This window comes from Barbus barbus, assembly GCF_936440315.1.
Source record: "Barbus barbus genome assembly, chromosome: 24".
Taxonomy (NCBI): Eukaryota; Metazoa; Chordata; class Actinopteri; order Cypriniformes; family Cyprinidae; genus Barbus; species Barbus barbus.
Window position 1 is genome coordinate 20,872,585 of NC_136752.1, and position 21,709 is coordinate 20,894,293.

At 38.9% G+C, this 21,709-nt stretch overlaps 1 protein-coding gene across 2 annotated transcripts in view; it reads right to left on the reverse strand.

Annotated features, from left to right (window-relative positions):
- Positions 1–21,709, reverse strand: part of LOC306843417 (hemicentin-1-like) — an 82,202-nt gene that overhangs the window by 15,133 nt on the left and 45,360 nt on the right. For both annotated transcript variants that reach the window (XM_079374910.1, XM_079374909.1), the window contains exons 30-84: positions 21,296–21,450; positions 20,910–21,188; positions 20,485–20,766; positions 19,818–19,926; positions 19,567–19,736; positions 19,235–19,389; positions 18,585–18,708; positions 18,070–18,171; positions 17,782–17,958; positions 17,507–17,658; positions 17,265–17,388; positions 16,704–16,879; positions 16,311–16,407; positions 16,089–16,211; positions 15,808–15,963; positions 15,229–15,504; positions 13,689–13,856; positions 12,593–12,706; positions 12,325–12,411; positions 12,044–12,235; positions 11,795–11,968; positions 11,490–11,603; positions 11,237–11,382; positions 10,990–11,140; positions 10,454–10,636; positions 10,205–10,318; positions 9,892–10,079; positions 9,593–9,689; positions 9,322–9,483; positions 9,080–9,193; positions 8,725–8,927; positions 8,508–8,589; positions 8,150–8,281; positions 7,919–8,068; positions 7,679–7,838; positions 7,412–7,536; positions 7,111–7,294; positions 6,391–6,488; positions 5,955–6,233; positions 5,675–5,871; positions 5,439–5,520; positions 5,211–5,347; positions 4,594–4,735; positions 4,344–4,488; positions 4,128–4,255; positions 3,743–3,899; positions 3,451–3,572; positions 3,204–3,368; positions 3,004–3,111; positions 2,663–2,800; positions 1,357–1,491; positions 1,000–1,269; positions 577–767; positions 277–490; positions 8–142 (exon numbers count right to left, since the gene is read on the reverse strand). In XM_079374910.1, coding sequence (XP_079231036.1) covers positions 8–142; positions 277–490; positions 577–767; positions 1,000–1,269; positions 1,357–1,491; positions 2,663–2,800; positions 3,004–3,111; positions 3,204–3,368; positions 3,451–3,572; positions 3,743–3,899; positions 4,128–4,255; positions 4,344–4,488; positions 4,594–4,735; positions 5,211–5,347; positions 5,439–5,520; positions 5,675–5,871; positions 5,955–6,233; positions 6,391–6,488; positions 7,111–7,294; positions 7,412–7,536; positions 7,679–7,838; positions 7,919–8,068; positions 8,150–8,281; positions 8,508–8,589; positions 8,725–8,927; positions 9,080–9,193; positions 9,322–9,483; positions 9,593–9,689; positions 9,892–10,079; positions 10,205–10,318; positions 10,454–10,636; positions 10,990–11,140; positions 11,237–11,382; positions 11,490–11,603; positions 11,795–11,968; positions 12,044–12,235; positions 12,325–12,411; positions 12,593–12,706; positions 13,689–13,856; positions 15,229–15,504; positions 15,808–15,963; positions 16,089–16,211; positions 16,311–16,407; positions 16,704–16,879; positions 17,265–17,388; positions 17,507–17,658; positions 17,782–17,958; positions 18,070–18,171; positions 18,585–18,708; positions 19,235–19,389; positions 19,567–19,736; positions 19,818–19,926; positions 20,485–20,766; positions 20,910–21,188; positions 21,296–21,450 — 8,540 coding nt within the window. The remainder of the gene's footprint in view (positions 1–7; positions 143–276; positions 491–576; positions 768–999; positions 1,270–1,356; positions 1,492–2,662; positions 2,801–3,003; positions 3,112–3,203; positions 3,369–3,450; positions 3,573–3,742; positions 3,900–4,127; positions 4,256–4,343; positions 4,489–4,593; positions 4,736–5,210; positions 5,348–5,438; positions 5,521–5,674; positions 5,872–5,954; positions 6,234–6,390; positions 6,489–7,110; positions 7,295–7,411; positions 7,537–7,678; positions 7,839–7,918; positions 8,069–8,149; positions 8,282–8,507; positions 8,590–8,724; positions 8,928–9,079; positions 9,194–9,321; positions 9,484–9,592; positions 9,690–9,891; positions 10,080–10,204; positions 10,319–10,453; positions 10,637–10,989; positions 11,141–11,236; positions 11,383–11,489; positions 11,604–11,794; positions 11,969–12,043; positions 12,236–12,324; positions 12,412–12,592; positions 12,707–13,688; positions 13,857–15,228; positions 15,505–15,807; positions 15,964–16,088; positions 16,212–16,310; positions 16,408–16,703; positions 16,880–17,264; positions 17,389–17,506; positions 17,659–17,781; positions 17,959–18,069; positions 18,172–18,584; positions 18,709–19,234; positions 19,390–19,566; positions 19,737–19,817; positions 19,927–20,484; positions 20,767–20,909; positions 21,189–21,295; positions 21,451–21,709) is intronic.

A 21,709-nucleotide genomic window follows, 5' to 3' on the forward strand; every position in this document is an offset into this window, starting at 1 on the left:
TGTTTACCTTTAACATAGACAAATCCCAGAGATTTGATAGATGCCACGCTGTTCTCAGCCACGCAGGAATAAGTGCCCGAGTCATCTTTACTCACACGCTCAATCACCAACTCGCTGTGGCCATTAACATGATCATACTGGGCTGTGGGTAGAAACAACACTTTCCTTATTTTCACGTAACAGTCTATTGATACATGCAGCATAACTAATAGTCCTGAACTACAGGGGATGCAAACTGAGAATATTTGTAGGCTCAGTTAGAGGGATGATCTATACCAGGGATGATGTTGTTGTTAAATGCCCACGTGATCTTGGGTGGAGGAATGCCGGTGACTCCGCAGGTCAACAGGAGGCGCTCTCCCTTGTTGAGAGCCACATCCCCCAGAAGTTCAGTGAAGGCTGGATGTGTGTGGACAGACAGACCAATGGTGCGACTGTCCTGCCCAACTGAGTTGGTGGCAACACACGTGTAACTCCCAAAATCTTCAGGCTACATACACAGAGAGATGCCTCAGAAGATGCCTCACAGTATGTACATATTTAGAATACATGCAGATTGAAGATTATGACACTGACCTGAGCAGAATCTATGAGCAGCTCTCCCGTGGGCAGGATTGTGTATTCTCCGGTGGTGTCAGTAAGTGAAATGTCATCTTTCTCCCAGGTGATGATGGGCTGTGGGACCCCGTCTGCCACGCAGGTAAACAAAGCTTGGGTGTTCTCCACCACGGACAATTCTGATTTTCCTTCACGGATGGAGGGAGGTACTGGGGTAGAGATGAAGAGGAAAAAAATGTATGTATTATATTGTACATACATCTTATTTATTTATTATTAATCGCATAAATGAAATAAGTATTAAAAAATAATTCAAAAAGCTGTTCTACAAATATTATATTGATTATTATTATTATTAATATTCTACCAGACAGTCAATGCATTAATCAATATTATCAATACGTTCAATTAAATTATCTCAGTTCTATCCTCTTGACTCACTCTTTACAGTGAGGCTCATCTCCAGACTGGTGGTTCCAGCCACATTAGCAGCAGTGCAGGTGTATCTGCCTGTATCTCCAGGTTGGGCAAAGGCGATCTGGAGGGCTCCTGTGCTGAGGACTCGCTGCCGCACAGACTCACTCAGCAGCTGCCCTTTCTTGTACCAGGTGATAGAGGGAGTGGGGAAACCCTCTGAGTGGCACTGCAGAGTTACAGATGCATCTAGTGCCACAGTGTACTCCTTGATGTCAGATGTTATGACAGGCGGCACTACAAGAAAAGCAAAATTTTGAACATTTGTTAGACCAATTCCCACAGACGTTTCTTAATTTTCATCACAGACAAGGTGTGTCTCACCCTGCACTCTGAGTTTGGTTTTCCCCAGCGCAGTGCCTGCTGGATTCTGAGCCACACACATGTAGGTTCCAGAATCCTCCACTCTGGCTTTAGAGATCTGCAGACCGCCATTGGGGAGCACCGTAAAATCACCTCCTGATGATAAAAGGAATACAGTAATTAAATGATTCACTTAATAATTAATCATTACATTTTGAATAGTAATTAAATTACAGCTCACAAGTTTGGTGGCCAGTATGACTTTTTTCATAGAAATTATTACTTTTATTCAGCAGGGATGCAGTAAATAGATCAAAAGTGATAGTAAAGATTTTTAGAAATGTTACTTTAAAAATAAATAAATAAATGCTGTTATTTTGAACTTTTTATTCATCCAATAATCACACACAAAGTCACACAAAAATATTAAGCAGCACAGCTGTTTTCAACATCAATAATAACAAGAACTTTTTTTTTAGAAGGATTATATGACACTAAATATTGGAGTCATGGCTGCTGATGATTCAGCTTTTTAACCACAGAAATAAATTATATTTTAAAATATATTCAAATAAAAAACAGTTTTTTAATTGTAATGTATTTTGATCAAATAAATGCAGCCTTGGTGAGCATAAAAGGCTTTTTAAAACATTACAAAAAATCTTACTGACCCCAAAGTTTTGAATGTTATGTATGTAATACAATAGAATTATTAGTGCTGTCAAACGATTAATTGCGATTAATCCCATCCAAAATAAAAGTTTTTGTTTACAGAATATATGAGTGTGTACTGTGTATATTTATTATGTACATATAAATAAACACACATGCATGTATATATTTTGAAAATATTTACATGTGTATATTTATATTCATATAATGTATATTATATATAAATATATGTAATATATAAACAACATATTTTTCTTTAATATATATATACATGTATGTGTGTGTATTTATATATACACATAATAAATATACACAGTACACACTCATATATTCTGTAAACAATTTTTTTAAAATTTTGGATGGGATTAATCACGATTAATCGTTTGACAGCACTAACAAATAATATATCTAATAAATAACTAATAAATATATATATATATATATATATATATATATATATATATATATATATATATATATATAAAGCACTAATAAATATATATAATTAGGTAGATTAAGAATTAACCATATACATTAATTAAATATTTATTTAAATAATAAATTATTCTTTAATAAAATTTAGCAATTAAATGCTACTGTAAAGACATGGAAATCTTCACAATTATGCCCACAGTGGCACAGCTTTTGTTCTCACCTGCGGTAAAGATGTTGATGCCCTCTTTCTGCCAGGTGATAGTTGGGCGAGGGGAGCCTTTGGCTCTGCAAGGCAGGGTCACATGGTTGTTCAAAATCACATCCAGTGTTGAGGGGTGTGACTGTATTACTGGAGTTTCTATAAAATATAAATACAAACAATTGTTAAATAAAAAAAAATTGACAAAGTGACAAAATTTTTTAAAGAGGAAAATATGTGGAGTCAGACATGGGAATTTGTTATATGCAATCTTATTAGCCACAAATAATAATAATAAAAAAAAACATTAAGTAGCACTTTTAGAAGCATGTTGGGTTTTATTGTTTCTGTACATCTCTTACCATGTACTGTGAGCTGAACGTGTCGCTGAGAGGTGCCTGCAGCATTCTTGGCCACACAAGAGTAACGGCCTGAGTGACTCAGATCTGCAGCTGTGATCTGAAGAGGACCTAAGATAAACCAAGGAAATAGAAACGTAACATTCAGATTAACTTCAAACTTCAATTTATTTTTTTTTACACTGTTACTACATAAAGCTCACCTGATGGTAATATCGTATAGCTTTCTCCATCTTTAGCTAGTCTCAATCCATCTTTGCTCCAGTATAGGACAGGACGAGGCACTCCAGAGGCAGTGCAGCCAATGACCACCGGGGACAGTCTGCTCACCACCAGCTCTGTGGCCTCATCAGCAATAGAAGGAGGAACTGTAGAGGGAAATAAACATTAAGTCCTCCTGAAATTCACATATAGATGTCATGGATATCATATACAGAAGTAGGGATTCACCATGTACTGTCAGCTGAATGGCTCTGCTCTCCTGGCCTGCCTCATTGGATACGACACATTTGTACAGCGCTGTGTCCTCTACTGTGGGTGCGATGACAACCAGAGAGCCTGACGACAACAGCCTGAGGACAGATTGCAAACTGATTAACTGGACGCAATCGTGAATCTCAAGTGTCTTACTGTGCGGTATTAAGCATCAGGGTCCTACTCTGACCCAAACTAAGAGTAATGCTCATTTGGTTGGCGATACAGTGAGAGGTGATAAGAGGAGAGGGAGGAAACCTGGCTGAACCTGTACATATTCTGGTTCTGGTCAGTGTTAAGGGCTTGAGCATTTTTGGTCCAGCGAACGGAGGGTTTGGGGATGCCGGTGGCCTCACAGGATAGCGTGGTCTGGACATTCACTGTCACAGTGATGTTAGTGGGACCGTCAGTGATAGAGGGTGGCACTGGAGTAAAAGAGAACATTTGTGTTTACTGTATGTCAGGACATTTCCTAAGATATTTAACAAAATATTTAAAAACAGTGATATGCAAACGCTTGAACTTATAAACATGTATACCTAGAATGCAATGGATAAAAGCATCTCTCAAATGCATTAATGTGTAAATGTACATGAAAAGCAACAGACATATTTAAGAATCAGTGAGTTCACTGCATATATTTCAAGACTCACCATAAACCTGCAGATCTACTCTCTTACGCTCTGTGCCTGCCTGGTTGGTGGCCATGCAAAGGTAGCGTCCCGTATCGGTCACCTGTGCTGAGAGGATGTGAAGTGAACCATCCTCACCAAACCGGTACCTAAACGTATAGGGTGTTTGTTATTTGCCATGAACAAAACTGAGAGCTGTGAAACATTCTCAAGTGATCTGTGCTGCTGAGTGCTGACCTGGGGTTGTTTCCTGCCAGGATGGCTCCATGCTTCCTCCAGGTAATGCGCGGAGCGGGTACTCCATTCACGACACACTCCAGAACCACCGGTTGATTGATATGAACTGACACAGACTGAGGACCATCCTTTATTGTAGGAGGGACTGCAAATAAAATGTTTATTTTAGCATTTACATATGCTCATACACATAAACCCACAATATTTTTCTTGCTCAGGTGCCTCAACATATATAGAAATTGCTGGTCACCATTGACACTAAGGTTGAAGTGGCGTCTGGTTTCTCCAGCAACATTGCTGGCCACGCAAGAGTACTGGGCACCATCTCCCAGCTCTGCATTGTTGATCTGCAGGTAACGACCACTGGACAAAACACGTACCCGTGGAGACATCTGGAGAAAGCATTGCAAAAGCTATTTAGCATGAAAGCATATAACTTCTTAATAATCAGTTTTGCTATCACAGAAAATTATTATATTAAATTGTAATATTACTGTTCTTTTAAAAACATTACTAAATATTAATGGTACAGTATATGTAAAAAAAAAAAAACATAGTAAAAAAGTAAAGTAAACAGGTAGAATGTCCCTGATTTTGAAACTTCTTCCATTTGTATTTAGGAAGGTTATAAAAGTTATAAAATCTTCTATATACAAGAAAAAATGAATGATTATTGATAATCTGTCTACATTTACATTTTGCATTTAGCAGATTCATTTAGTGACTTATAAATGAGAAACATAGGCAATTTATTATAAAGGTATTTTTATTTCTGCCATTTGAAATTCAAACCTCATCTGTCACATCAGGTGTAAGTGTTGTAACTCTCTCCAGGCTTTAATACTGAATGTTGTTTTCATTGAATACCTTCAGATGTGCTCCATCTTTAAGCCAGGTGAGGGTTGGAGGAGGAACTGCATCTGATTTACATTCAAGGGTCACCTGTCTGTTTTGCAGGACAGACAAATCTTGCACACCCCTGTCACCAGCAATATTGGGTGGAACTGTTGGAAACGATTGTTGTCAAGCAAATTATGTGAGGTGACATTTTAGTCTGAAACAATGGAAAACATTTTAACTGCTTTTAAGACTCACCATGCACTCTGACAAGAAACTCTTTATCATCATCTCCAGCAGGGCTGGTGGCCAAACATGTGTATCTTCCAGTGTTCTCCACCTACATTTGTTTGAAAACATGCAAGTCAGCAGAAGAAGGCACAAACATGAAAGAAGCACAATGGGATTTAGGAACCTGTATCATTTGTGTCATATTCAGCAGCAATTAAGAAAAGGCAGGAACAAGAATGCTACTGCCCATTTTTAGTTCCTACCTGAGCAGAAGCAACTCTGAGCACCTCACTGTCTCTGAGGAGCCGTATACTATCTGTCTGAGGCAGCGGCCGCCCATCCTTCAGCCAGGTCAGTGAGGGTAAAGGTATGCCGTCAGCCTCACAAACCAGCTCCAGGACATGATTCACGACCACAGAGACCTCAGCAGGCACACCAGAGCCATTGATCCGTGGTGGGTCTGAGAGACAGTGATAGATGTCAATGAGTCTGTGACAGAAGGAGTTCAGTCTAGTCATTTTGTTTTGTTGCACATTCTCTCACCCAATACTTTGAGACTGAAGTGTCGGCTTGCGTCTCCAGCCTGATTATGTGCAGTACAGCTGTAGCGTCCGGTGTGGTTGACTCTTGCATGGGAAATCTGCAGGGTGCTGTTTTGGTTGAGGAGCGATAGGTGAGCATCTTTAGGCATTGCTGCACCATTCCTCAGCCAAGTAATAGTCGGACTAGGCGTCCCATCTGCAATGCAGATGAAAGACGCTGTGTTTCCCCTCACAACTGTTACTTCTTCTGTACTGCCTGCCCCATCCAGACTGGGAGGAACTGAGAAAAATGGCACAAGACATGAAGTCATTAATGAATTCAGTACTTCATAACAATAAAATATTAGAAATAGCAGACAAATTTGTCATTTAAATGAACATTTTCACTGTAAATGTACCTAAACTTGATCTTTGGAAATACAAACAGATTAACTCACCATACACTTGTAAATTGTAGTGTCTGTTGTCCACTCCAGCTCTGTTGGAGGCCACACAAGTATAGCTACCTCCATCTGAAACCTGTGCACGCGCAATGCTAACACCAAAAATTACAATCAGATTTTTATAACAAGCATTTAGTGTTATAAAGCATCAGCTCTATTCAGGGTGGGATATAAACACCAGTTTTAGTACTTTGTGCAAGTGTGCAATTCAGTGTTGTTATAGTAACTAAAACTATTACAAGTAGTGTCCGTTAACTGAAATAAAGCTGAAATAAAATAAGACATTATGTGAAAAACTAATTAATAAAATACAGAAATGTTGCCTCAGCAATTAACTGAAATAACTATGTATCAGTTAAAGTACTAAAATGACTAAAACTAATCAAATTTATCAATCAATCCATAAAAAACAGCTAAATAAAAATACAAAAAATACTGAAAAGCACATAACAAATTACTAAAACAACTAAAATTACAATGAAAATGAAAATCTAAAAAATAAAGGTTAATTAAAATTATGAATAAATAATACTAAAATAACACTGGTTTAATTTCACATTTATAATGAAAAACTTTATGTTTGAAATAAAAATGTCTTATAAAATGTAAGCCTTCATCTCAACTTTAAGAAATTTAAGCAAGGTGTGACTGAAGAGAAAAAAATTAATTTCCCACCCTGGGATCATCATGTTTAAAACCTGTCAGATCTCTTACCGGAGGACTTGGCCGGCAGACAGCAGTCGAATCTGAGATGACACTGGAAGCGGCAGACCGTTCTTCAGCCAGTTGAGCTGCGGAGGCGGAGAACCTCTTGCTACACACTCGATATTTATTGAGCTGTCCAGCACCGCGGTCAGTTCCTTGGCAGCAGGCCCGTTCCCCTGGATCAGAGGAGGAACTGGGAACAAAACATGCAGTTATCAAATGTCTGGGAAAAGACTATAGTTGTGTAGTGAAAAATGTTGTTCCACCTCTCGCTCTCAACAGTGACGAGTCCTGTAAAGATACAACTTACCATAGACATTTAGGTTGAATATTCGTTCTTCCTCTCCGGCCTGATTGGTGGCCACACAAGTGTATTTTCCACTATCGGATGTGTGGACGGCTGTCACAGTCAGTGTGCTGCCATCAGGGCTGATTCTGGGAGAAAAAAAACGGACTTATGACTTTTTTTATGACATTTTTGACGATGTCTCATTATACCGAAATACTATGAAAAAGGAGTATGCAGAGAACACAATGGATAGTTTAATTGCATAATGACACAAAAATTTGCTCTCACTTGATGTTCTTCTGAGCTGTTCTGCTAAGTGCCTTTCCATCCTTCAGCCACTGGATCTCAGGGGTTGGATTTCCTTCAGCACGGCAAACCAGCTGAATGCTATCGTTCAGCAAAACACTCATCTCACTAGGTAACTCAGATCCTATGATGTTTGGTGGGACTGAATCACACACAAAACAGATGGTAATTTGGTCTAGTAAAAAAACAACAACTACTATATTTAATAATGATTTCTTGTACCTTGTATTGTAAGATGGTAGATTTTGCGGGCCTTTCCCTCCACATTGGATGCCACACAGGTGTAAGTGCCACTGTCAGATAACTGTGAGCGGGCAATCTGTAGCTTACTGCCCCCGGACAGGATATGCATCTCCAAAGACTCTGAATTCTCTAGAAAGAGAATAAAAACATGCATAAGTTAACTTTAAAAGAAACGTAAAGCTTAAGAAATTTGTAGATTGTCTATCTCACCAATCACTCTGCCATTCTTTAACCAGGTGAGCGAGGGAGGAGGGATCCCTGTAGCATCACAGGCGAAAGTGACTGAATTACTGATGGTTTCCACCACACGCTCCACTGCTGGGCCGTCCAGCCGTGGGGGAACTACACACAGATTGGAGAGACACTTAACATAAACAGTAGTGGGCTGAACAAAATCATAATGCCAAGTGTGATACCGTTTAAAAGTTTTGGGTCAGTAAGATTTTTTTTCTTTTATTCAGCAAGGATGTATTAAAATTACAAAAACAACTGTAAATACTTGTATAATGTTACAAAATATATTTATTAATATATGAAATATTTATAATATAAATGTTTTGTTTCTCACCATGGATGCTGAGATGGAAGTTCTTGTCCACTTGACCTGCTACATTTGTGGCCTTACAGACATACTGGCCTGTATCTGACACCTGACAGAGAGAAAGAGGCATTTATACTTTTTGAGAAAAAAAATAAAAATAATAACTTTATTTTTTGAAGTAAATATAGAGTACAAAACTCACCACCAAACTAAAACTAACACCTGCTAATTTTCCCACACTCACCTCTGTTTCTCTCAGTTCCAGCATTTGTCCATCAGCCAGTAGGCGCAGGTTTGCAGTCTCAGTGATAGGACGTCCATTCTTGTACCAGGTAATGATGGGAGGAGGCACTGCATTAGATTCACACTCCAAAGTAACAGATTTGCCCACCTGGACATTTAACACCACTGGAAGATCCCCACTACTGTGTCTGATAATAGGGGGAACTGGGAAATTGGACATCAGAAATTTAGATCAGTGACTTTTGAGAAATGTTAAAATATTTAGTTTGTCATATTAAAATGTAAATTTGTATGCCCCACTCTACCAAGTATTTTCTTAACCTTTGAAAAGTTTTGCAGAGACATGCTTTACTTGCCATATACAGTAAGATAAATTAGTTTTTGGGCTTCTCCAGCTTGGTTGATGGCCACACAGCTGTATTTCCCACCGTCAGACATCTTTGCTTTCAGGATCTGTAGAGTACGACCACCTAGAGACAGAAAATGAGAGTAAGAGGTGGAGCAGAGGAAAGGCAATTTATGTGGCAATTCATTTATTTAGGCTACACTATGTAGTCCATCTGTAATGTGTGCGTAAGCATATTGTTTGCATGTGTACCAGGCATTATGAGTGCATTGGAGCTGGCCTGTACAGGTTTCCTGTCTTTGAACCAGCTGAGGGTGGGAGGCGGCAATCCAGTGGCCTCACAGTTTAGAGATATGAAGTTATTCACCACCACTGTCACATTCTCCTCTCTGATGCCAACAATGGAGGGAGCAACTGACAACAAACAGGATATCAGCAATTATTAGATAAAAAGTAAACTACTAGGTTGCAGTTTACTGCTGAACAGAGCCATGACACAGGTTTTATTTAAAGATAGACTCACCATGCACATGGAGGTTGAAGGACTTCTCTGCTGTTCCAGCTAAGTTTTGAGCCACACACACATAACGTCCTGTATCTGTCACCTGTGCATTTAAAATCTGTAACACACACACAAAACATATAAATTAATATATATGCTAAAATAAAGCCATTAAAAATCTTAACATACATAAATATTAATATGAATAACACACAAACACACACACTAGCACACACACACTCATGTGTGTGTGTGTGTGCGCGCAAAAATATAATAATGATGATGATGCAACTATCACTGTTGGATCACTGTTGGATTACCTGAAGTGTCCTGCCATTGGACATAAATTTATGTGTGTTGTCTGGGGTAAGGAGTTGACTGTCTTTAATCCAGCTGATTTTAGGAGTGGGACTCCCATCCACCTGACACTCCAGTAATGTGGTCTTGTTCACCAGCACTGTAATCTCATCATGCAGGTAACCATCATCTCCACGAATCGAGGGCGGTACTAACAAAATCCAAGAGCACAGACAAAAAGACACACATATGTAAACATGCACAATAGTTTTTAGTTTTTGCTGTTGTAATGTTTAGCATTTAAGAAAGAAAGGTTAATACTCATATTGAACTCACTCAACACTCTAACATCATACTGGATTGAGTCTTCTCCAGCCTCATTCACAGCCACACAGGTGTATCTGCCAGAATCCTCTGCTTGGGCTCGAGGGATCTGGAGGACTCTTCCGCCTGTGTAAGATATACAGCACAAAAACATTAAATTCTTATGCACTCATATGCAACCTATAGTATCAATGCATCAATAAATTAAACAAACTAGTTTGCCATGCTATATAATCAAAATGTTGCTATTTAGCCACTCACCAGGCAGGATGAGTACTTTATCATTAGAGGTCAGCAGGTGTCCATCTTTGTACCAGGTGAGAATGGGAGGGGGGACGGCATTGGTCTCACAGTATAGGGAGATGGGATTATTTAGTATCACATCCTTCACGTCTCCATTATTACCAGTGTCAGAGTCTCCAAAGCCTTGGAAACTAGGGGGAACTGAGACAAAGACGGGATTTTACTGTTATAGACAGGGATAAAGCCTGAAGATTATGGTACAAAATCCACAGATAAAAGGTTTAAAACAAGCTGAAAATGAGATCCAGACGATAATATATATATAATATAAATAAATATATATATATATATATATATAAAGCAGCCACTAGGGGGAGACATGCTCCTTAAAATTGGTCCTTCTCAACTTTTTGTCTTATTGTATGTACCCACACAACCTTTTAAAAACGGCCCCAAACTTTTGAATGGTAGCATTTATAAAGAAATACATTTGGATGGTAGTGTGTATGTAGACTATTTAATTATGCATTCTGAACTTATAAAACCCTGTTCACCTTGTATATTTACATCAAAGTCCTTCTCATCCTCTCCAGCAATGTTGGTGGCTACACAGGTGTAACGACCTGTATCGGACACCTGAGTCTGTTTGATCTGAACGATACGACCATTCGCTGTGATAGTGAGGTGACCGTCTGCTTTCAAGATCTGCAGAGAGAGAGAAACAGAGTATAGTGAAAACTCAATATTCCCATAAGAGTTAAAAACAGCATGGTTTTTTGATATACTGTACATGTTTTTCACCTGGCCGTCCTTGTACCACACCAGCGTAGGTGTTGGAATAGCCTGAGCCTCACACTCCAGTGTAAGGGTGTTGTTAACTTTTATTTTCACCTCTTTAGGAGACAGACTCTCTCCTGGGATGTCATTTTTATTGATAACTGGAGGGACTGCAGGAAAGGAACATATATAAAAAGGTTACAGATAACTGACACACAAAAAGTGTTATATTCCTCTACGCCAAAAGGTGGCGATGTAAATCAGCTCTCATACTTACTGAAAACTTTGACCTCATAGTTTTTGAGTGTCTCTCCAGCCTCATTAGTTGCCACACATGTATATCTCCCAGCATCCTCTTCCTTAGCATTCAAGATCTGTAAAGTGCGACCACCTGTCACAAGACACATAGTTAAGCTGTAAATTAATTTATAATTAACAATTAATATTAATTATAAATTAGTTAGAAATATGAAGCAGCAATGAAACAAAAAAAAGCTTATAGTAGTAAACCCAAAAATAAAAATATCTTGCTTCAAAGCCATTACTTTATACCAAAGTCCAATTTAAGGGTTGAGATCTGACCTGGAAGAACCCTGACGTTGCGGTTGGATTCAAAGGTTGTGCCGTCTTTGAGCCAGGTGATGATGGCAGGGGGGTACGACTGGGCTTCGCAAACAAGAGAGGTAGGACTATTCAGTGTCACAGTAACCTCTTCAGCTGAACCTTCTGGACCAGAACCAGCAATGGTGGGAGAAACTAGGGACAGAAACATAAATAAGTCCATACACAAGACCACAAAAAGACATTGTAATACCTCATGCCCAAACATACCTAACACATTGAGGTTAAAGTGTCTGCTCCTGTCTCCAGCGCTGTTAGAGGCCAGGCAGCTATACCTGCCTGTGTCGGCAACCTGTGATCCACTGATCTGCAGGAAACGCCCATTTGACATCACCTGCAGCCTTGAGTCACTAGTCAGCGGTTGCCCATCCTTCAACCACGTAATCTCTGGCACTGGATTACCTAGACCACCCAAAAAAGGGTTAACAGGAGGAAAGAGATCAACACAAAATCTAGATAAGCAAAGTAATCTTGTGGTTTGTGTCACTTACCAGTGACCTCACAGGCCAAAATGATGCTCTGTCTCTCCTTCACTTTCACATCCTCCACTGTGCCTTCATTTACAATGCTAGGTGGCACTGAAGTTGACAGAATAAAGATGAAGTGAGATTTAAGATAATATTAAGTGACACTATTATTAATATCAATATGTTTATTTCTGGCAACTGTATTTAGGGTTTGAAATTCATAAAATCTGTTCATTTATGAACACAAAATAACTCAATTTTCGAAACTGTCCCATGTATAGTGCTGCGTTACCAAGGACGTTTAGGTCGAAATTCTTTCGCTCCTCTCCTGCAGAGTTGGACACAATGCAGGTGTATCTCCCAGCATCCTCACTTGCGGCATGCATTAAACGCAGGCCTCGTCCACCTGAGACAATTACAGACATAAATCAGACTCATAGGGGGCTGAATGAGGGAATGGTTTCTGCACATTGAGTTAAAAGGATAGGCCACATATACTTCTCTTAGGGAATTACTTAATCAGCTATAAATCAAGAGTGTGAGATTTACTCAAGAGGAGAGATGCATCTGCAAAATGAATAAGTGAGCAAGCTCAGAGTTTCAATTTGTCTCAAAAAAACAGGCTTCATAAATGTCCCTATTGTTTGGTATGAAACGAGAGACCTCAAGTTAACAGCTGTTCAAACAGAGCTTAACCCATCAACACAAGTCAAACCTCCTATTTTCACTCTTTAAACGAGTAATTATCACTCCCTAGGAGGGAGCTAAGCTGATCACCTGAACAAATACGTATCTCTCTTTCCTTCCCTGGTGTCTCTTTTTCTTATAATGATGAAAAGAGTTTGTGGTCAGCCAGAAATTATATACAGTATCTGTGGATGAGCTTTTCTATATAGGCAATAGGACTAGCAAAACTTGTGAACATGTGATCAATAATGTGCCTATCCTACATATTTTGGTCTTGTTTTCTGTCCAGCTTCATGTCTTGTCTGTGGCATGCAGAGGGACAGTCTTAGAATAGCTCAGCACAGATTCATTTACAATGTGGTTCATTTTGCGCAGGTGATCTCCGGTGGTTTATGATGTCTGAGGTTACAATGATGGATGTACCTCATACTTGCTGCTGGCGGAGGATCAGTCTCTGTTTACACTGGAAGCCGTTATTGGAGAGTCTTTGCATGTGCAAATACAAGAACATCTGTCTAGCTGTTGTTCTTTTCAGTTAACCACTGATCTGTGGTGTTTGGCTGCTTACTGAAGCTCTCTTGTTGCACCTACTACACCTGGTTAACCTAATCCTTTAACTGGTACTGGGCTCTTTACCTAGACTCAGTGGTGTAGACATTTTGGATCAAGACAAATGCATTCATTGAAGAATAAGTTGATACCTGAGATGACCCGAACAGAGCTAGATGCGCTGATCGGCTGGCCATCTTTGAGCCAGGTGATGGATGGTGGTGGCATTCCAGAAGCTTCGCAAGTGAGAACAGCTGGGTTCTTCACAACGACACTCACGTTCTCAGGCACCTGTGTCTGTCCGATGATGGTGGGAGGAACTGAAGAGGTGATACACATTAAATGTGAATATACAGTATGGGAATGACAAAAAAATCACTATACATACTGAATAGGTAGTATTACTTGAATTGTGATCTGAAAAGTGAATTTTGCTAGTATTATAGGAGTGTAACGGTACACGTATGCGTACCGAACATTTTCGTTACAGGTCTTTCAGGTTCGGTACGCATGTACACCAAACAAATACAGCATCGTTTTAACCACTGCATGAGTGGAACTTCATTGGAAACTTTGATGAGAAACAAAGTCTCATCCTATGTCTCAAATTATGTAAATGTTTTCTGGAAATTCAAACAGTAAATGTTGTTTTGATGCTCTTTGATGTGGCGTGACAGATTGGTGTATAAACAACCCAGTTTAAATGGCAGCGCTGAGTGCGATCACCCCTTCCTCTTTACTATTAATTTTAATGTGAAATAAACATGAATGAACATATCATGCCTCATGTATTCGCTCAATCAGTGTTTAAACTGCAGAAAGACATAAATAAAACAGCTTATAAACAAAATGTCACATAGCATTTCATTTACCTCAGGCAAGTCATCAGTGTTCACAGCTCATTAGTTTGCCAGAGAAATTAAGTCTAGAGAAGAGCATTTTGCGAAATATTAAGACTACATACTCATTTTATTTTACTTTACCTGTTAGTTAATCATTTAATATATGTTTAAATAAATCTGTTATGAAACAAGTTATGACAGTCACTGTGCAAATGAATATAGTTCAACAACAAATAGAAATTTACCACAAATAGAAAATAGAAGTTAATTTAAAAACTGTGTTATATGCAAGTTACATGTTTGCATACAATTTTTTAAGTTGAGTGTTATTATATTTAAAAATAAATAGTAATTGAATTTAAGTTTGGTGTCTGTTGTTAATTGTAACCTTATAGTAAAAGGGCTACCTATAGTTTAGAGCAGAAGCTCTAGATTTTTATCTCTAGGAAAAATTTAATTATAATTCAATTTATTTAAAGAAAGAGCAATTTGTTCAGTAAACCACTGTTTAATAAAAAAAAAAGCAATTTTATGTTTAGGTTTTTCCCCCTGCTGTACCAAAACCATACCGAACCGTGACATCAAAACCAAGGTACGTACCGAACCATCATGTTTGTGTACCATTACACCCCTATAGTATTATGAACAATAGTTACAAAAGAATTGATGTAACAGTAAAAAATAAATTAAAATTAAATAATAAAAAATAATTAAAATGCTAAAATAATAAGCATAAATCACTAAAAAGTTTGGAAGACCGGTGGAAATTGAGAAGAGTTTAAAAAAAAACTGTATTTGATGATACTGTTGGCTCAGAAAAACTATACAAACTTTTGACTATTTTTCTCACCATGAACATTTACATCATATTTCCTGTCAGCTTGTCCTGCCAAATTGAGAGCAATACAGGTGTATCGACCGGTGTCAGCCACTTGAGCATCCTGGATGCGTAAAAGTCTGCCCTCGTTAATTATTTGAGCCCTGCGGCTAGTGCTCAGGGGTCTACCATCTTTCATCCATGAAATAGCAGGTCTGGGGACCCCATCTGCCTCACACTGCAGAGTTATGTCTCCACCTCGCGTCACTGTCTCCTCATCCTGAGCTGAGGAGCTGATGGAGGGACGAACTGTTTGGAGTAAAGAAAAATGTAAAATGCTTGTGAAGTCCATGTGGAGTGTCTTTTATATGGTGAGACAGCAGAAACTGAAAACCCCACAAGCTTTATGAGTGCTTATATATGTATATAGTAGATGAAAGTGTGCCCCTGATTCATACAGACACATGCAGAATATGCAGTTTGTGTATATCTAAAATTACTCAAAAGTTTAATATTGATTTTGTGGATTTACTTTTCCATAACAATATTTATTTATTGTCCAGTTCTAGTTTGAGTGCCTGTAATGAATAATGTGAGAGAAAAAAAATGTACCATAAACTTGCAGATTGTACTCTTTCATTGCACTGCCAGATGTACTGGAGGCCAGACAGGTGTAAGAGGAAGCATCTGCCTTCTCAACACTGGAAATCTGCAGCTGACGCCCACCAGAGAGAACACGCACACGAGAGTCTCCCTTTAGCTCTGATCCTGAGACACACACAAAATAATTATAAAACTTAGTTTGTTCAAATACCTTATGGATCATGAGTTTGAAAATTACAATAAATATGATGAGGATAGTGAAGAGGAGGATGGTGAGGATGAAGTCTTACCATCTTTCTTCCAGGTGAGACTGGGAGGAGGAATCCCACTGGACTCACACACAAGAGTGATGAGACCACCCTCAGTCACAGTCAGAGGAGACACCTCATCAGATCCACGGATACTGGGAGGAACTGGGGGAAATCAAATAAAAGAAAGAGAAAGAAAAACAGTTTACATTATAACTTGACTCAAGTTCAGAGTTTATATTCAATTATATTTTCAGCACTCACCCCACACATTCAGGTTATAGTGCTTTTCGGTTTTTCCTGCCACATTGGTTGCTTCACACGTGTACCTGGCTGTGTCCTGGACCTGAGCACTGTTAATCTGCAAACACAAAACAATTATCAAATCAATACCATCCCAAGGTTCTTAAATTAGAAGGACAACAATCCAAAATGCCCTTCACTTGCTATTTTAGAACAGTATAAAAAAACTAATTTTAAACAACCAATAGGCCAAATTTAAATATATAACAGCCAAACTTTGATGCTGGGGTGTTGCAGCTAATTTACAGGGAGTAGTTATATGGTCCCATGATATTTTGGTTGGTTGCTAGGTTGTTGCTTCTTGGCCCAGTTCAAAACTTACAGGCAGCTTATAGGCTGATGGATGTACTGTACCTTCAGTAAGCTGCTGTCCTCTGACAAGCTCAGACCTGGTTTTCTATAGAGCGGTCGACCATCTTTCCGCCAACTCAATGCAGGTGGAGGGATGGCATCACTCTGGCAATGCAGCTGGACTGACTGACCCATCAGAACGGTTTGGTTCACCTCCTCACCCATGATGTTGGGTGGCACTGAAGGACACAGACACAAGCAGATAAGAAGTCTTTTATGCTCAGCAAGGCTGCATTTTTTAAATTTAATTTAATATTGTGAAATATCATTACCATTTAAAATAATTGTTAATTGTTAATTTTAATATACTTCTTGTGATGGGAAAGCTGAATTTTCAGCAGTCATTACTCCAGTCTTCAGTGTCACATGATTCTTCAGAAATCATACTAATATGCTGATTTGGTGCTCAAGAAACATTTCTTACTATTATCAATGTTGAAAATAGTTGTGGTGCTTAATATTTTTGTGGCAACCATGATAGATTTTTTTTCAGGATTCTCAGATAGAAATTTCAAAAGAATCAAGATTTCATAAGGTTTAGGAGTGAGTATCTTCTGAGCTTACCATACACACGCAGGTCATATTCTCGGTGCTGTTCTCCACCTGCATTCACAGCAACACAAGTGTAATGACCTGTGTCACTGACCTGTGCACTAACAAACGACAACACCCTGCCACCTGACAATACCTATTAAAAGAGGAAATTAAAAACTGATACAGCCTGTTCAAAACCTTTAAGTAGAGTTAAGTGTGATTATATATGGCTATTTATGCACAACAACATCCAAAGTTCCACACATACAGACCTGGATTCCATCGGAAAAGCTGGAGACAGGGCTGCCTTCTTTGAGCCAAGTAAGGCTGGGCACGGGAACTCCTGAGGCTTCACACTCTAACCTGACTGGGTCATTCACCACCACTGTTATCATTCCTCCTTTACTAGAAATAGAAGGGGGAACTAATGGACACAGACGAAAAGTGTTAAGATAATCAAAACCAAAAAAGGATTATTTTAAGAAAGAGTTTCACATAGCCAAACGTTTTACTGAAAGGTTGTTTAGTGTTAGTCAAACACACTCACCATACACCTGTAGACTGTATGTGAGCTCAGTGTTGCCAGCCACATTGATGGCCACACATTTGTAGAGGCCTGCGTCTGACACCTGTGCACGGTCAATCTCTAGCACCTGACCTCTGCTCAGTATGTTAACTCCCGCAGCGCTCGTCAATGGACGACCGTCTTTATACCACGTCACAGCTGCAACAGAAAAGGCATGAGAGAAGAAACTACACCACCTGTATCTTTGTAAACTGTTACTAGCCAGTATTTGATATTGCCCTAAAAAAGAGGAAATGTAGTAAGACTCACCTGGCAAAGGACTTCCTGTTGCCTTACACTTCAGCTGAATTTGGAAGCCAGCAAGGATGGTTTCATTGAGCGTCTCTCCAGCATATTGGATGCTGGGAGGTTCTATAAAACACATACATACTTATTTACTGAAATGCACGTTAAGTTAATATATATATATATATATATATATATATATATATAAACACAGATTAATAAATAAAAACAAATAAAATACATACACATAAATAATGTAACTCTCATCACTGTAATAGTCTTTTTTGTTAAATCAGCATAAATTACCATATAGTAAAATGACGTAAACTTGCAATTATACTATTATAATCAAAATTGTTTTAAATTAAAATCATTTAAATATTTAAAATAATGAGATGTTTTTCACATTAATGTAAAGAAATGATGAGTAAATGTGTGTAATTTTGACAGGTTTTCTGAAATACACACAATTAACTTCAACTATTTAGCTAAGTTAATATGCCTGTGCCATCTTGTTTTTTTTTAAGTGTAATTCCTACCATGCACATTGAGGCGAATGTGCTGTTGTGCCTCGCCTGCTGCATTAGTTGCCACACACGTATATTTCCCTGCATCTTCCAGTCTGGCCTTCTTTATGTGCAAAACCCTGCCTGCAGATTCCAGCTACATGCCAGACAGAGAGAGAAAGAGAGAGGAGATGATATATGTGACCCTGGACCACAAAACCAGTCTTAAGTGTCAATTTCAAAATTGAGATTTATACATCATCTGAAAGCTGAATAAATAAACTCCATTGATGTATGGTTTGTTAGGATAGGACACTATTTGGCTGAGATACAACTATTTGAATATCTGGAATCCGAGGAGTGCAAAAAAATCAAAATATTGAGAAAATCGCCTTTAAAGTTATCCAAATGAAGCCCTTAGGAATGCATATTACTTTATGGTAGGAAATTTACAAAATAACTTCATGGAACACGATCTTTACTTAATATCCTAATGATTTTTGGCATAAAAAAATCTATAATTTTGACCCATACAATGTATTTTTGTCTATTGCTAAAAATATACCTGTGCGACTTGTTTTGTGGTCCAGGATTTGTGATACATCACCACATATGTGGTTATGTAAACCTCCTCAAACACTTGATTTATTTTGGAAGGCTTCTGTCATGCTTTAAAGTCTGACCTTCAGAAATTCTTGTGTGGTGTCCACAGGACGGCCATCTTTGAGCCATGTGATGCTGGGAGGTGGAATTCCACTGACCACACACTGGAGGCTGATTGACATGTGGAGAACCACAGACCTCTCAGCTGGACCGGTAGAACGGATAGTTGGGGGGACTGACAGACAAATATTAAATAAATAAATAAATAATTAAATTTGACCATAAAAGTACCTGAAATGTGTCTGTAACTTAGAGGAATTGAAAAAGTCACCTTTGACCTTCCCTCTGTGAGCAGATGAGGCAAACATCAAACACAAACATTAGCAAGAAAAAAAATAAATAAAATTATTACCATGTACAGACACTTTAAATCCTCTCTCTTGTTCTCCAGCCTCGTTAGTCGCTACACATTGAAAAAGTGCTGTATCAGACACCTGAGCACGCGAGATGACCAATCGACGGCCGTTTGACGTGATCCGCACCCCTTCACCCTGCCTCACCGGCACGCCATCCTTCAGCCACCTTAAAAGAGAGAGATACATGCACATGAACTACTTTTCAATTATGTATGTGTGAATATATGTGCATACGATGTGTACTCACGTGATGGTTGGCGTAGGTGTGCCTGTAGCATAACACTCAAGCTCTAGGATATTGTTGAGGATGACTGTGGCGTCTGTGGTTTCACTTGTCCCATCCACAATAGGAGGAACTGAATACACACAAACAAAAAGTATGGTCAGAAGTTACAGCATCTCCGGAATCGTAAACCAAATAATGCACGAATCAACTGTGTCTTTGAAATAATATGTAACAAACTCACATAATGAAAACACACAGAGAGTTAATGAATGCCACATGCTTGGGTCACATCATCGGATACTACCTCTATCATCATCCTTTAATCTCACTGAATCTTTTATATATTTCCTTCATTTGTTGTTAACCAGTTTATAGGCTCATAAAACACTTTGCTGTTGATTTCCTGCAATCACATACCCATGATACAACACAAATGTGGACTGAGTGATTGCAGTGTTCTGTTGGACGCATATAATGGTGTCCAGATGCTCAGAAGATCAATGTGCAGGTCGAGACAAGATCTGTCTGGCTCATGCACACAAAAACACAAGACACCGAACTTCCTGATTTTTGTGGATAGTGAAGGATGAGATCCTTGAGATTTAAAAGTACCTTATGTTTTTAAATCAGGTGACTTCTCTTGACTTTTAATAGATCACTACAAACATGTAAATGTATGTGCATATACCTAAGACACTGACGTCATATTTGATCTCCCTCTCTCCAGCAACGCTGGTAGCCACGCATACATATCGACCAGCATCAGATGGAAGTGCACTGAGGATTTCAAGTTTGCGGCCCTGCTCCAGAACATGCAGGTTCTCTCTAACAGCCACCGGTGAACCATCCTTCAGCCAGGTCAGTGAGGGAGGAGGGTGACCTTCAGCCTCACACTCCAAAATCAGAGATTTACTGAGCACAACCTTTGTGTCTGTGGGACCATCAGAACCGGCAGTGATAGAGGGAGGGACTGAATGATGGAAAACAGAAACATGAGCATGAAGTGTTACTATTTCTAGGCAGATAAAATGTATAACTAAAAATGAACCGTGATAATAGAAATTTACAGGCCTGGAAATGAAACTTTTTTTTTTTAATTGTGAGAGTCCTCACCATAGACATCCAGCTCAAAAACTTTCTCAGCTGTGCCTGCTACACTGGTGACTTTACAGGTGTACTGCCCAGCATCTGACACTTGAGCTCTTGAGATCTTGAGGAACTTCCCTCGGTCCACATACTGGGCCTGTCTGCTGGACAGAATGACCACTCCGTTCTTGTACCATGTGATGGCAGGGAGTGGCACACCCCGAACCTCACACTCCAGAGTCACCAAATTACCAAGCAGAACTGTTACTTCAGAAGTCATGTTTCCTCCCTTAATACTGGGTGGTACTGAGTGGGTAGAATGGAAAGACAATAATTTAGCATGTAGAATTCAGAATTTTTGTATTCTGTTGTTGTTAAAAAACATAATAGATATTATGTACAAGTAAAATTACCAAAGATACTGAGGCTAAAATCCTTGGACTGCTTTCCTGCTGAGTTGGTGGCACTACACTGGTATCGTGCCTGGTCACCTAAGCGAGCACTCTTTATCTTCAACTGCTGTCCTCTGTTTAAAACTTCAATATTGGGGTCACCCAAAAACACAGGCCTAAAACAAAGAGGGGCCGATAACACAAATTCTCATAGTATTGTTTCAAAATATAAGAATCAGGAGTGAATTCACTGAAAATTAATTATGCCCCCACTATTTACTTGTACTGCGTTAACTTAGCATCATAGCAAATAAGGTATTGATGCAAACATCTAATGTAAAAAGCAGTTTTCTACAACAACAATTCCCAAACCTGTGCTGGGTTATGGAGGATGCCAAAATTCATTTACCTGCTTTCCCTGAGTGCTAAAAGCAC